The following is a 12914-nucleotide window of genomic DNA, read 5'->3' as shown; positions in this document are numbered from 1 at the left end:
GAAAAATCAAGCCTGTTTCGTTTTCAATTCAGCCATTTTTGAAAACTAAGCCTGTTTCGTTTTCAATTGAGGCATTTTTGGGAACTTTCAACAATGAAGGTATGATTCATTTTTGTCTAGTTTTAGCATTATATAATCCTACTATGGTTAATTAACAAAACAAATACCCAGAGAGTAATTGAATGTTCTTGATACGTAAATATTATATAAGGAACCAGATTATTGCTGAACTATTTTTCCTTATTTATTCTAATCAGATCTAATATATAATAGAACAGCTTACCCACCAGAAACTGAATTTAACATTGATTTATAACCTTGGATGTTGGATCAATCATGTTTGATTTCAACAATTTGTATCAAGTTTAAAAAATTATTTAGTATATCTCAGTTGTTAACTAAAGTTATGGTAAAATACTTAAATTGTGGGTGCACGTATGAGATTCAAACAACAATATGTAAAACCTGATTGTGTTTTGTATTTTAATTGACCTTTTCCCGTCCGTCAGTCCGTAAGTCTGTTTGTCCGTCCGTCATCACTTTGTTGTCACCATGCTAAATGCTTAATTTTCGTTTTGATCCTCTAACTACAAGGGGTATAAATGTTTTGTCAAATGAGCCTGTCATTCAGTTCGTCCATCCGTCGTCACTTTGTTGTCGCCATACCAGTGCCTTAATTGTCTATCGGATCCTTCTCAAATTGTAATGAGTTAAACACCCAACAATCAATCAATCAATCAATCAAATTTTAATGAAAATATTCACTCATCACAACCACGAATAATGTCGTTATCTAGACAAATTTTGAAATGGTGAACTATTTATCGAGAGCAAAACTTATAAAAGTCTAACTTAATTATCTGAAAATGTTTTAAAGTATAATATTGCCTGAAAATCATTAACAGGAATAATATATTATCGAATAAAGTTATTATGTATTGTTTCAATTTCCCATTCCCTATAATAATCGCTATTTCAAGCACAAAATAAAACACATTACCACAACACAAATACTTTTCAATATAAATTGTTTTACTATACTTCCACTCAACAAGGAAATATGTGGTTTATGTAACGAAACATCTAAATGAAAATTTTCTAAATCTAAATTACTGAAAATCTTATAAAGCATATTTCCCTAACTGTTTATTTCATAATTTAGGATGAATAATATAGATGATAGTTTAAGCAACAGAAGAGTGCCATTTATTTACCATACATTATTGTATAAACTAGACAATATCCATTTGAAGCTTAAGTGTCAAAGGAAAAGACACATTCCACCTCATTCCGACAGGAAAAATGGGTTAGAAATCCAGGAATTACTCGGAAGTTCAGTTTTGAAAGTATCTAATACACCAGTGGATTGTGCATTGTCAAGTATAAGTCAGGAGATCAGGTATGATGAGAAAGAAACCGAACTGTCGGGATATAAAAGATCGCTTGAAAGCGAGAACAAAGACAATTCATTTTCCAATGACAATATCGGCAATAAACAAATTTTGTACGATTCCGATAGTGATACAGCAAGCGATTTATCTATAGACGGTTGTCGTGAATCATATAACCATTTATCTCAAAGCATTTCACAGAAAGACTACTCTCGTAGCGATAATCTAGCACAGGACTGTAGCTTTGGACCTGCTGGTAACATCCAAGAACCTGTGACATTATATGACATTGAAAATAAATCAAATATTTCTGAAGAATGGGAACTTGAACAGGTAAGACCTTATTCAAATGGCAACGATGAGATCTTACAAACACATTATGAAAATGAAACCAAAGAAAGAAAAAATAAAGCATTACGAAAAAAGGAGAAGGAATCAGATCTAAAAACTGAAGACGAGAGATCAATAGAACTTATGAATACAGTTCATAAAAGTTATTCGGAAAATTCGCATACAGATGATATTGAGAATAATATAACATTTCAGAGAGAAACAGTATTAAAATCAAAAATTGGAAATGGTGCATGTCCAAATGAACTAAATGGTTGTGGCGCTTCTCAGTCACGAGTTAGTCCAACGTCGGCCCAAAAACTCGAATCAACAAATTGTCCTGAAGATAAACCAGCGATAGTAGATGATAAGATAAATGTATTATGTCCTTCCAAAATTAGTGATGCCAACTCGATCAAAGATTATAATTGTGGTTCATCTTCCCTACTGACTGATGACACATTGCCTTCTAACCATTCAGAAGTCCAGCAGACCAAACGTTCTTTAATGAGCAGTCGAACTAGTCAATCAAACAATTCGATATCAGAAGGAGAACCCTGTAATGCCGGCATTCTAAATGTACGTACAGGTGATTGCAATACTGAACTGGACGAAAAAATTTATCCTTTAAAGAACAACAAAAGTAGTGCAGTGAATGATGAGATTTATCATAACACATCTGTTAAGACAGATATGAAGACATGTGATTTATCAGGAAAATCTAGCAATAGTCAGTCAGGTTCAGCATCACAGTATTTAAAATTTAAAGAACAAGGCACCTGTTCCAATAAATTGCTTAAAAATTCCCCAACCGGACGCCAGAACGGTTTATTCGTTAAGGAATTTGACAACTCATTTAGTTTAATAAGTGATTTATTGTCCATTGGATCTTCTCCAAAACGACGAGAATCTGCAGAAAGTTTAAGAAAAGACAAAGCACAGATATTATCCACCGGCAAAATATGTCGTGAAGAACGATATAATCAAGAGACTGGAAAGTCCTCAAAGCTATATAAGTCCGATACTTCTTGTAGCAAGTTTGATCGAAAAGATGAAAACCAGTGTACACTGGACACTGAAAAACAGTGTATACCGGTCAATGAAAAACAGTTCGTTTTAGAAAATAAAAAGCATTACAGATCGGATGATAAAAACGGAAAAACACTGAATAATGAACAACAGACACCAGATAATGAAAGGCAGTACAAATCGAATAATGAAAAAGACAGCTTAGATAAGACACTTACAGAAACAGACTATGGAAAATCCAAGACAAACTATAAACGAAACCATTTCTTTGCTTCCTCTTTACCTGATATTATCAAGTCAAGTGGAGATGATAAAAAAGACTGGAATCTATCTATGGACGAAAAGAGACCCCGTAATTTACAAATGACAAAAGAGTCTAATAAAAAATTAAATGAGATTGATTGTTATAATAGCCTGATAGCTAAACTTGAACATATATCTAAATTATCAAAAAAAATGAACGACGAAAAAACGAAACTTGACACAAGAAATCGTAAATGTATAAAAGAATTTAAAGTTACTAGAAATGCAACAACCTCCATTTTAGATAACATTGGTAAGGATAACGAGGAAGACAAACACACTACAAAAACGGTAAATGAAAGTACACGGTTACTGAGGAATGGTGCAATTAACACCGACGCACAAATAGACAATTGTGATACATGTTCAGTTATATCACAAAAATATACTAGTTTTCAGGGAAAACTAACCGATTCATCGACAGAATATCAAGACAAAATTCACAATGCATTGCCAATTAATGAACACAAAACAAGCATATCACAAACAGAAGAGCAAAATACTGACAAAACTGAAATAGCAAATCAATCACAAAAAGGATTAAATCGTTCATTTGAAAAATCGCAGATGCCCAAGTCAGATTTTGAACTCGACAACAGGCTAATCGATGAAGTTGGTGTACAGCCATTTCGAGGAAAAGACGACGGCATAAAAACAAAAGTTCATAAACAACTTAGAAGTCAAGAGGGAACGAAGGCTAAAGTCAACGAGTTAGTTCAAAATGGTGCCACTGCTTACGACGAAAGAATAAAATCTGAAGATCATATCCAAACAAAAACACTGAAAGTCGATGAGCGCATTACATACGACTCACCGACACAAACTGTTATAGATGCCGAGCGATCGAATAACAAGAATCCAACTCAAAACCAAACTACAATGTACGTTATTCCAGATGAGCTACCTTCAGATGAAAAGATTACAGACATTCAGCAAACTACAAGTATTGAAACGGATAAGGAAACAATATCTGGTATGGAAAAGAAAACTACAGTGCAAAGGGAAAGAAATTTGGAAATTATAAGCACACTTCCTGAAAAATCAATTACAACAGAAACTATTTCAGCTCCAATTATAATCAAACGACTTGAGAGACCTGATACTTCAAAATTGAAAAAGAAAGATAAAAAAGGAGATCAAAGAAAAGATCCGTACGCTTCCTTTCCATTCAAAGTTCTCCCAAGTTCATCAGTAGGTTCCAAATATTTTGAAGATTTCTCACCTAAAGTTATTGCAGAAAGCTTGGCAAATCTCCCAATGATGGGCGAAAAAGATGTTCAGCTACCCTGTCCAACTTGTAAAAAAAATATTTTCATCGACGGAAAAATTGTCAAAAGTAAGTTTAATTTATTTTTTACTTTAATCGTTGATAAGTTTACGTCGTCCGCCTTTCATTTTCTTGTGATCTAACAAATAGACATTTCTTGACTTGGGTTTCAAATATTCGGCCTTTAACGTTTCTGATGTATGTCAATCCAGAAAAGCGCTTCGGACGTATGAAATTTATAACGTGTTGTTTTCATTTCTTTCTTCATTTAAAAAATTATTCATTGTCTGAAGTTCAAAACTAATTTATTATCTTTCAAAGTAGAAGCCATTACTGAATTTAATATCAGTAATGACCATGCATTATAGTAGTAGTCAAACATTAAGCGTATTATTTAAACACCATAACTCGAAGAATAGTGAAAAAAAATCATCAGAGATACCAGGTTTATAATGTGTTACGCAAGACACTATTAACATGAATACTGTTATTCTGTCCACTGTCGTCTTTTAAAGGTAGTTGGGAGAACGTCGAGTAGCACATATTTAGGGCTAGAACATATGGATAATTGACATTTAAAAGAAATTGCAATGAAAATTTGTGTAATTCTCTTAAAATGAGATGCTATTTGTAGAGGATTAGCCCTTTTCAATGTTTCTATTGTTTTATTTTGTATATGCTTAAACTTGTAAACCGTTTTCAATTCAACATTCCGAAAAAGAAAGATATCTGGTTTGGCTCAATATTTCTAAATCTAGTGTTTACTGGTGGTTTTTTTTTATATATAATTTTGATATATAACTGTGCAAGAAAAGAGATCGGATCTATTTATCATGTACTCATATAATAAAACCGTTATATTACCATTTGCCTTATGTAATTCAATTAAGGTGATTGTATGGACCCGGTTCATCAGATGTTAATGCAGATACCATCCTTACAGTCTGTAGCTGAGAGACATGGTTTGGTTGTACGGAACATTGCCGGTGATGGAAACTGTATGTTTCATGCTGTCATTGACCAGCTAAGAATTGCTGGAGACTTTACATTCAACAAAGACACACTCAGATCAAAATCCGTCGAGTAAGTTGAAAGAATAACCAAAATAATTCTGTTTTATAGACATGAAATATGTGGGGTGGTGGGGGTTCGAGTCTTTAGCTTGCAGAAATAAGCATAATTTCTTATGCAATTAAATTAAGTCAAATACAATTTTACTACCGACACGTAGCGGAGCCCGTAAAAACGGATATTTGCAACCGTCAAACCCCAATTGAAGGTAGCAACTCGTCCACTACAGTACTGTTATTCCTATCTGATTGCATTACAAAAAGAAATAATACATTAGAGCTCGTAAAAATGATTTAATTTAAGGTAAAATAAAATTATACAAAACTTCATTTTTGGCGCATAAACGTCATAGCAAAACATTACGCCATATAAATGAAAACTTCCAAACCAAATATTATTTCGTTACTTAAACGATTCAGATATGGATAATATCTCGCTATAACGATTTTTTGTGTGGTAATTTTTTATTTTCGATTATATTTTATTAATCGAACATTTGTGGTTTCTAGTAAATCCATATTACGGCTAAAACATGTTAATTGCGGATTTGATGGTAAATTTTTGCCAATGAAAAAAAAACTATTTGATAAAGATTGCATTAGAATCTTTAATATTACTTGGTGCTGAATTAATTTTATTGTTCAAAAATGTTACTTGTCCTTTCGGGATTAGTTTGATGATTACAAGCTAATTCATATTGGACAATAATCCATTTCTATAGGTTCTTTGAGATTTTAGTATGCATGTTATGTTGAAGTAAATTTTAGTTTTGGACCCGGTAACGTCCGAACACTGCTATAAAGTTTAGAGTACTGGTATTCCGGATTCGAGTTATTAAAGCTAGACAAATTCCCTGTTATATGTTAACAAGACCATTGCAAAATTTTAGGTATCTTAGAGAAAACCCTTGTCAGGAAGATGGATCTCATCTGATGTGCTTCCTTTCTACTGAATCATGGGAAGAGTATTTGAATCGGATGCACAGAGACGGTGAATGGGGTGACCATATGATACTGAATGCCATTACAGAAGTGATTGGTAGAACTGTAACCGTTCTGAACAATTCTGAAAATGTCACTCATTTGTTTCCACACACTGTAACCTTGTCTGATGAAGTCACCTTAGATTCGGTGTACCTTGGACATGTTGGAATGCATTATGTTAGCTTAAGGCCTAAAGACTGGGAGAAAACATGGGCAATGAGTATGTGTTACTGCTAAGATCATAGGAATGATATTATACTAAGTATTGATACATTGAATGGAATGTAACAAGCAATCGGGTTTTAGATTACTAACATACAAATTATGGCAACATTAGTGAACCGATTTTTTAGTCTCATAAATTGATTAAGAACGCAAATCAAGGTATTACACAAAACAACTGGGGGGGGGGGGGGGGGGGGGGGTCAAAATGTCACTATCGGGAAAAGGACAAAATCCGTAAATTTACAGATTAGATCTAAGACTGCAAAATACTTGTTCCTAGCGAGTTGAGACACAGACATATCCCAGCAATTCGTGATGGTGACTATACAACTTATGTAGTGTCGATAAGACGTGACATACACACAAAGCATAACACATTAGCATGTTAAAATTATAAATATATAATTAAAATATACAAATGTTAAACAGCTAGACACCAAGTTACAGTATTTTTTAAATCGTAACAGTGTAACACAGCAGAGGCACATATAGATAAAACAAAATGAATAACTGTTAGGAGCATGCATTGACATGTTCTACCCCGAAGTTCCGATACATTGTGTTCTATGTCTTTACATTTAAAGCTATCTGTATTACACTGCTTACTACCTGGACACTGATGGCTGACGTTGATATTATGCCATTTCAAACTGAGAGTTCCCATGACACATTTTAAAATCATGTTTATCCAACATGTTTATTTGGGCTCTCAAATAAAATGCATTTGTTTTTGGTTCTTCAATCATGCGTTAGTTATTTATAAAACGTTTCCTATGTGGTCATAAGAGTTTTTAAAAAAAATTTACAGAATTGTTTGTTTTGTGAATAAATTAATATTATAGCTTACTGTTCGGAGTGAGCCAAGGCTCCGTGTTGAAGACCGTACTGTGACCTATAATGGTTTACTTTTATAAATTTTGACTTGGATGGAGAGTTGTCTCATTGGCACTCATACCACATCTTCTTATATCTATACACATATTTTATAAAGAGATATGAATTGTAAAATCTGTTGAAAGTTCATCGAGATGTCCATTCTTTTATTTTCCTATATATGCGTTGTACCATCACAGCACATTTTTATCTAAATATGTACACACAAAATAGTCTGATTCCACCAAATATTCTTTAGTAATTTTTTTCTGTATGTTCTTTCATTCATATGCAAACAGATGCCAAAATACGTCGAATGTCAAAATATTTAGAACAACGTCAAGAAGGGCCAGACATTTCTAAGGATACAACAGTAGGTTCTTTGATTGATGTAGACAGCTTACAATACGGGCAACTCTTCAGAGGAAATACTGGTAAGTATTTATATTTCTTAATGTAGATGAAATAATCATGGTCTCGTGGATGCGTTCACGTGCGATCGCATCGAGTGCAAAGATCATGTAATCCACTTATAACCAGATCAAACCGAAGACTTTAAAATTACTTTCCTGTGGCATGTAATAATAAGAACAAAGGCTAGAATCAATAGAAGACCAGGCTTTCCGTACATTGTTACCTTTGAGGTTTGTCCGGCTTAGCCTGCTGCTCTAGCAAAAACTGGGGTATATTCATTTGATACAAAACGTTATCGTTCTGAATATGCTTGAAATATTTGGACAACCATAAATCAATCATATTTTTCCTTTCTCAAAATTGCTTGATATAACCCTTCTTACACATGTTATCACTTCGAAAATTTGTAAATAGTTATTGCGCAATCAATTCAATTCGGTAGAGTTGACCGTTGTTTTCGCAAATTCATGGCATGTAATATCATATGTACAAAAGATTTGTTCTTAGTCGTATGTCTTTTATAAGTGTGGTAGTGCTATACATTTAAGTTTTTGCATTGATTATTAAAGTCTTAATGTTTTCAAAAAATACTTATATATTGTATTCTATTTATAGTAATTATATTTTGTAATCTATTTCTAATTTATTCAGAAAGAACATTAACTATTGCTATATGAATATATATATATATATTCTGACAGATAAAAAAATATCCAATGCAAACACACATGATACATGTTTTTTTTTCTTAACTTGTCCGGATTTGACTATACTTTTTGTTCTTCTGATTTTTATCAGCTCTTAAGAGTTTGTATAAGATTTTGGATTATCATGTAGTTTGGCCTCGACTGAAGAAACATTAATTGTCGAAAATTGCATTTGGATTATTTAAATTGGTACCGTTAATGCTATTGGAGTAAATTTTGCATCAATTTCTAATTACCACAATCCCGTCCCCCTTTATTTCCCCGAATGTAACCTACCGAATTAGACTTATCATCGGGTTTGTACTTACATGAGCAACACGACGGGTGCATTATGTTGAGCAGGATCTGCTTACACTTCCAGAGCACCTGAGATCACCCCCAGTTTTTGTGGGGTTCGTGTTGCTCAGTCTTCAGCTTTCTATGTTGTGTTTTATGTACTGTTGTTTGTCTTTTTGTCTTTTTCTTATTTAGCCATGACGTTTATTTTCGACCTAACTAATATCGTTTTGATTACGTTGGATTAGGAACGTCCATGATAATTGGTATGTTCCGAAAGAATTTTTAAAACTGACATTCAAAGTCTAATGTAACTAACCACCAAATTTAAAAAAAAGTAACATTATGTAGGAATAAAACACCCAAGTAATGATCATGATTTATAAGGCTTATCAACGATTGAGAAGACATGAAAACTCAATTGTATACAATGGATTTGAACTAGGAATTTAGTAACAAAATGTTGGAATTTTTTGCATACACTAATTGTTCAGTTTTGAATTATCACCTTATTCTTTTTTTAAACTAAAAAAATTATTTTGTTCTGAATATTTGTAAAGGTTTAAATGGAACATTTTAATTCAAATTAGACTTAGCATGCCGGTTTATAATATCTTCACATTAGTAGTTCATTTACAAAAGGTGACAGCTAATAATTATATCGAAAAGATAGGAAATCCTTATTGCTGGTGCTTTCTAGCAAAATAAAATATAAAAAATAATGTTTTGGTCATGGTAGATTATTTCCAAGAAAGAATTATTCCATTGAATGACGAAGACTCTTTATGGGTTTATAAATTAAAAAAAATATTAGAAAACGAATACTGTCATTAGACTTAAATATGCTTGAAACGGTGCTAATTACTCTCTTATTTTCAATAGATCTTTTGGATTCGTTGATTAAAGATGTCGACTTTGTTGAACCTGTAAGCAGAGTACCGGTCATGCATTTGTCATTTGTTATGAAAAAAATGCTCCGATCGGATTTCTTCAGTCTTCCACATCATCATCCCCTTACTGTATCAGGTGACGCAGATTTGAAGTGTGCAGAAATAGGCAGCACTAAGATAGGTCTAAATGTTAGATTGATGAACTTCACTCAGCCAATGAGAGAGCAAGTAAAGGATTTGACAGACATTTGTACTGCGGAATACATCTTGCTTCCATCTGATTCTCACTACAAAGTTGTTGATAATGAACGTGAAATGCCAATTTTCAATGAAGATGGCGAACAACACTATCTTGTTATTGATACTGACCAAACCCACCCAGGATACTGTCGATTGAAAGCGAAAGTTCCTATTAAATATTCAGGCGATTCAAAGGGTGGTTTAATAACCAAATGTCTCAGTGGTAAATGGTTTATATATAGAGTCCCAGCAAAATTGTCGCGAAGTGATACTTCAAAAGTCGACTATGTTGGTGGGTTTGATTATGGAAACTGGCCGTTTGAAGCTTACCATTGGAAAAGCCGTGATCGTTCTGCTGTATGGCCTCGTAGAGAAATCGTAGAAAAAGTCTGCAAATCGGGTTGCTATATTAGACACAAATCACACCCGGGAAGTTTCGAGAAGGAAGTAGAGTTTCAGTATATTTTTACTAAAGCAGAAGAAATTCTAGTGAACGAAGAAATGACTGATGATATGCGATACTGTTTTTATGTATTTAAAGCATTGATGAAGTTTCAGACTAAAAATGCTGGTTTCCACTTGCCAAATTACCTTATGACAACTGTACTGTTGTACGCCTGCGAATCTATTCCAGCTGACACATGGCGGAATAGCTGTGGCGGATGTGTATTGTACATGATAAACCTGTTCCATTCATGGTTAAGACAACATTACTTTCCGCATTATTTTATTAAGCAGAACAATATGATTGATCACTGGAACAAACGTGACGTCGATAAGCTTTGTGAGTCGACTGAGTCGCTCAGGCTTTTTCCGTGCATGGTTATTCACTTCATATGCGAAAACTATGGTATGGGGACGTGGACATGGATAATAGACTCTGTTATGGCATCTAGTAAGAAATTCAAAGACGACAAAGATGCCTGCTGGGTTGTTGAAAACGTGTTTAATCCTACAACATTTTATTATTTAGGCCACTTCTTAACCAATCCAAAATATAGAGAATTTGTTTTTCTCCAGCTGACCGAAGCTTTCGAACAAAATTTAATTTGGACTGGAAATAGCTTTGATTTTAAAGCCTTTGTTGATGAATTTCTTTTAACAGTTGAAGGTGGAAAAACAAGAAAAGCATTTACAGATTTTGTAGAAAAGGAACTTAATGTTGTATTGAAACAAAACAATTCGAAATATATAACTTTTGCCGATTTCTTAGGTCCTGATTATAACGGAAAATACGGAAAACATCGGCTAAAATCGTCGTCTAAGCCTGAAGAACCAATAGAAGATTTCGTTTTTTCGCTGCTTATTAAGAATGAGTTCGAACAAATTACACATATCGTTCGCTGTCTGATCAGTAAAACGCGAAAATCTATTGAAACTGCTACTGTAGACGTGGGTGATATAGAGGACACAGAACTAAAGTCTCAGATCGTAAAATCCAACTTAAAACAAACAACCGAATATTTGACAAAGCTTCAGAAATATTATTGGATGATGGCAATCTGTTTTACAAAGATGGACAAAGTACAACTTTTTCAGGAATTCATTTTGGAGTACGAAGAGGTCATTGAACAAATACCGAAAAAAAATCATGTTGCCTACCTTTCAAGTATGTGGAAAAAACTTAACAATCCGGAAAAGGCCAAGGAAGTTGAAAGAAAAATGGAATGTTTACTTGAAGAAGAAGAGGACCACGAATTTTCTAGAAATCTGGTGAAACTTCTTATTAAGCTAAGTTCGTAGGAATCAAATGGAATGAAAATGGTTAGAAGCCAGGTATCGGTTCAATTGATTGGTTCGGTAACTGTAAAAAAAAAATAACATTTTCTGATTTATACATTGACTTTTATTTCTAAAAAATTATTGTTGAATATTGATAATTTAAACGAATATAATTTTATTAGATTGATAAAACTGACAATAATGCCATGAGTCTTTTGTAGACGAAACGCGCGTCTGACGCAAATACAAAATTTCAATCCTGGTATCTATGTGATGAGTTTATGTACGTCAAGTAGGTTCACCTTAAAAGATATTAAGGCCATCATTTCCAACAAAGTTGAAAGACGTAAATATTACATCAATTGTATTAGAATTAACTTTTTTTTGAAAAAAAATCAAAGATTTTCGTGTAGACTTTGTTTCATGACGTCAATTTGACTAAATTCAAATATTACACAAAAATGTTTTACAAATATCAATAGTTATGTTGTTCTATAAAATTAAAGCAGACAGGGCTGTTGACAACCACTATCTTTATGAAATATTGTGACGAGTTATTGGTTCAACAAATGTATCAACAAAGTGGTCTATGTACTTGTTTTAATAAATTCTGTCAAAAACCATCTACAGTTTGCTGATTTGAGCTGGATTTTTTTCCATCATAGTGATCACATGGATTTTAACACAGTTTATGGTGTATGATTCTATCTTACCATCCTCTCAGCTAGAGTACTTAATAAGGTTTCATTCACATAGAAGCTTTTTCTTCACGCTTAATTTTAAATTATTTGTTAATTTATTATGTGAATAAAAGGACTTAAAATTATTTTAGCATTCTTTCTTGTCGATTATATTAAAGGAACGATAACTCTAAAGGAAAAATTTTGTCAATCAAATCTAAAAATCTTACGATTAGCATTGCTCTTAAAGTGACAATAAGTTGATCATGATTTATGAATATTCTTACTCGTTAGATTGTTTTGTGAAGAGAACCGCTGGTATCAGTCTTTTATTATAAAAAAAACTGTATAATAACCAAATCACAGTTTACATTACAGTTGAATTTCGGTTTTTTGTCTCTCTTTTCGCGAAAACGTTGATTTCTATGAAGAAAAAATACAACATTCGGGAACTTAAAAAAAATAACATAATTATGTGTGAATATCAAGATGGAAAAAATACAATATGTAATT

At 33.0% G+C, this 12914-nt stretch overlaps 1 protein-coding gene across 1 annotated transcript; it reads left to right on the top strand.

Annotated features, from left to right (window-relative positions):
* On the top strand, positions 1-12547 carry LOC127700723 (uncharacterized). Its single transcript, XM_052204332.1, has 6 exons — positions 1-99; positions 1163-4389; positions 5211-5403; positions 6281-6594; positions 7772-7906; positions 9752-12547. The coding sequence occupies exons 2-6, from the start codon at positions 1164-1166 to the stop codon at positions 11740-11742; spliced, it is 5859 nt and encodes a 1952-aa protein (XP_052060292.1). The 5' UTR covers positions 1-99; position 1163; the 3' UTR covers positions 11743-12547.
* Positions 12548-12914: the final 367 nt, after the last annotated feature.

Source organism: Mytilus californianus, unplaced genomic scaffold (assembly GCF_021869535.1).
Source record: "Mytilus californianus isolate M0D057914Y unplaced genomic scaffold, xbMytCali1.0.p SCAF_5, whole genome shotgun sequence".
NCBI lineage: Eukaryota > Metazoa > Mollusca > Bivalvia > Mytilida > Mytilidae > Mytilus > Mytilus californianus.
This window is presented reverse-complemented; position numbering and strand designations above follow the sequence as displayed.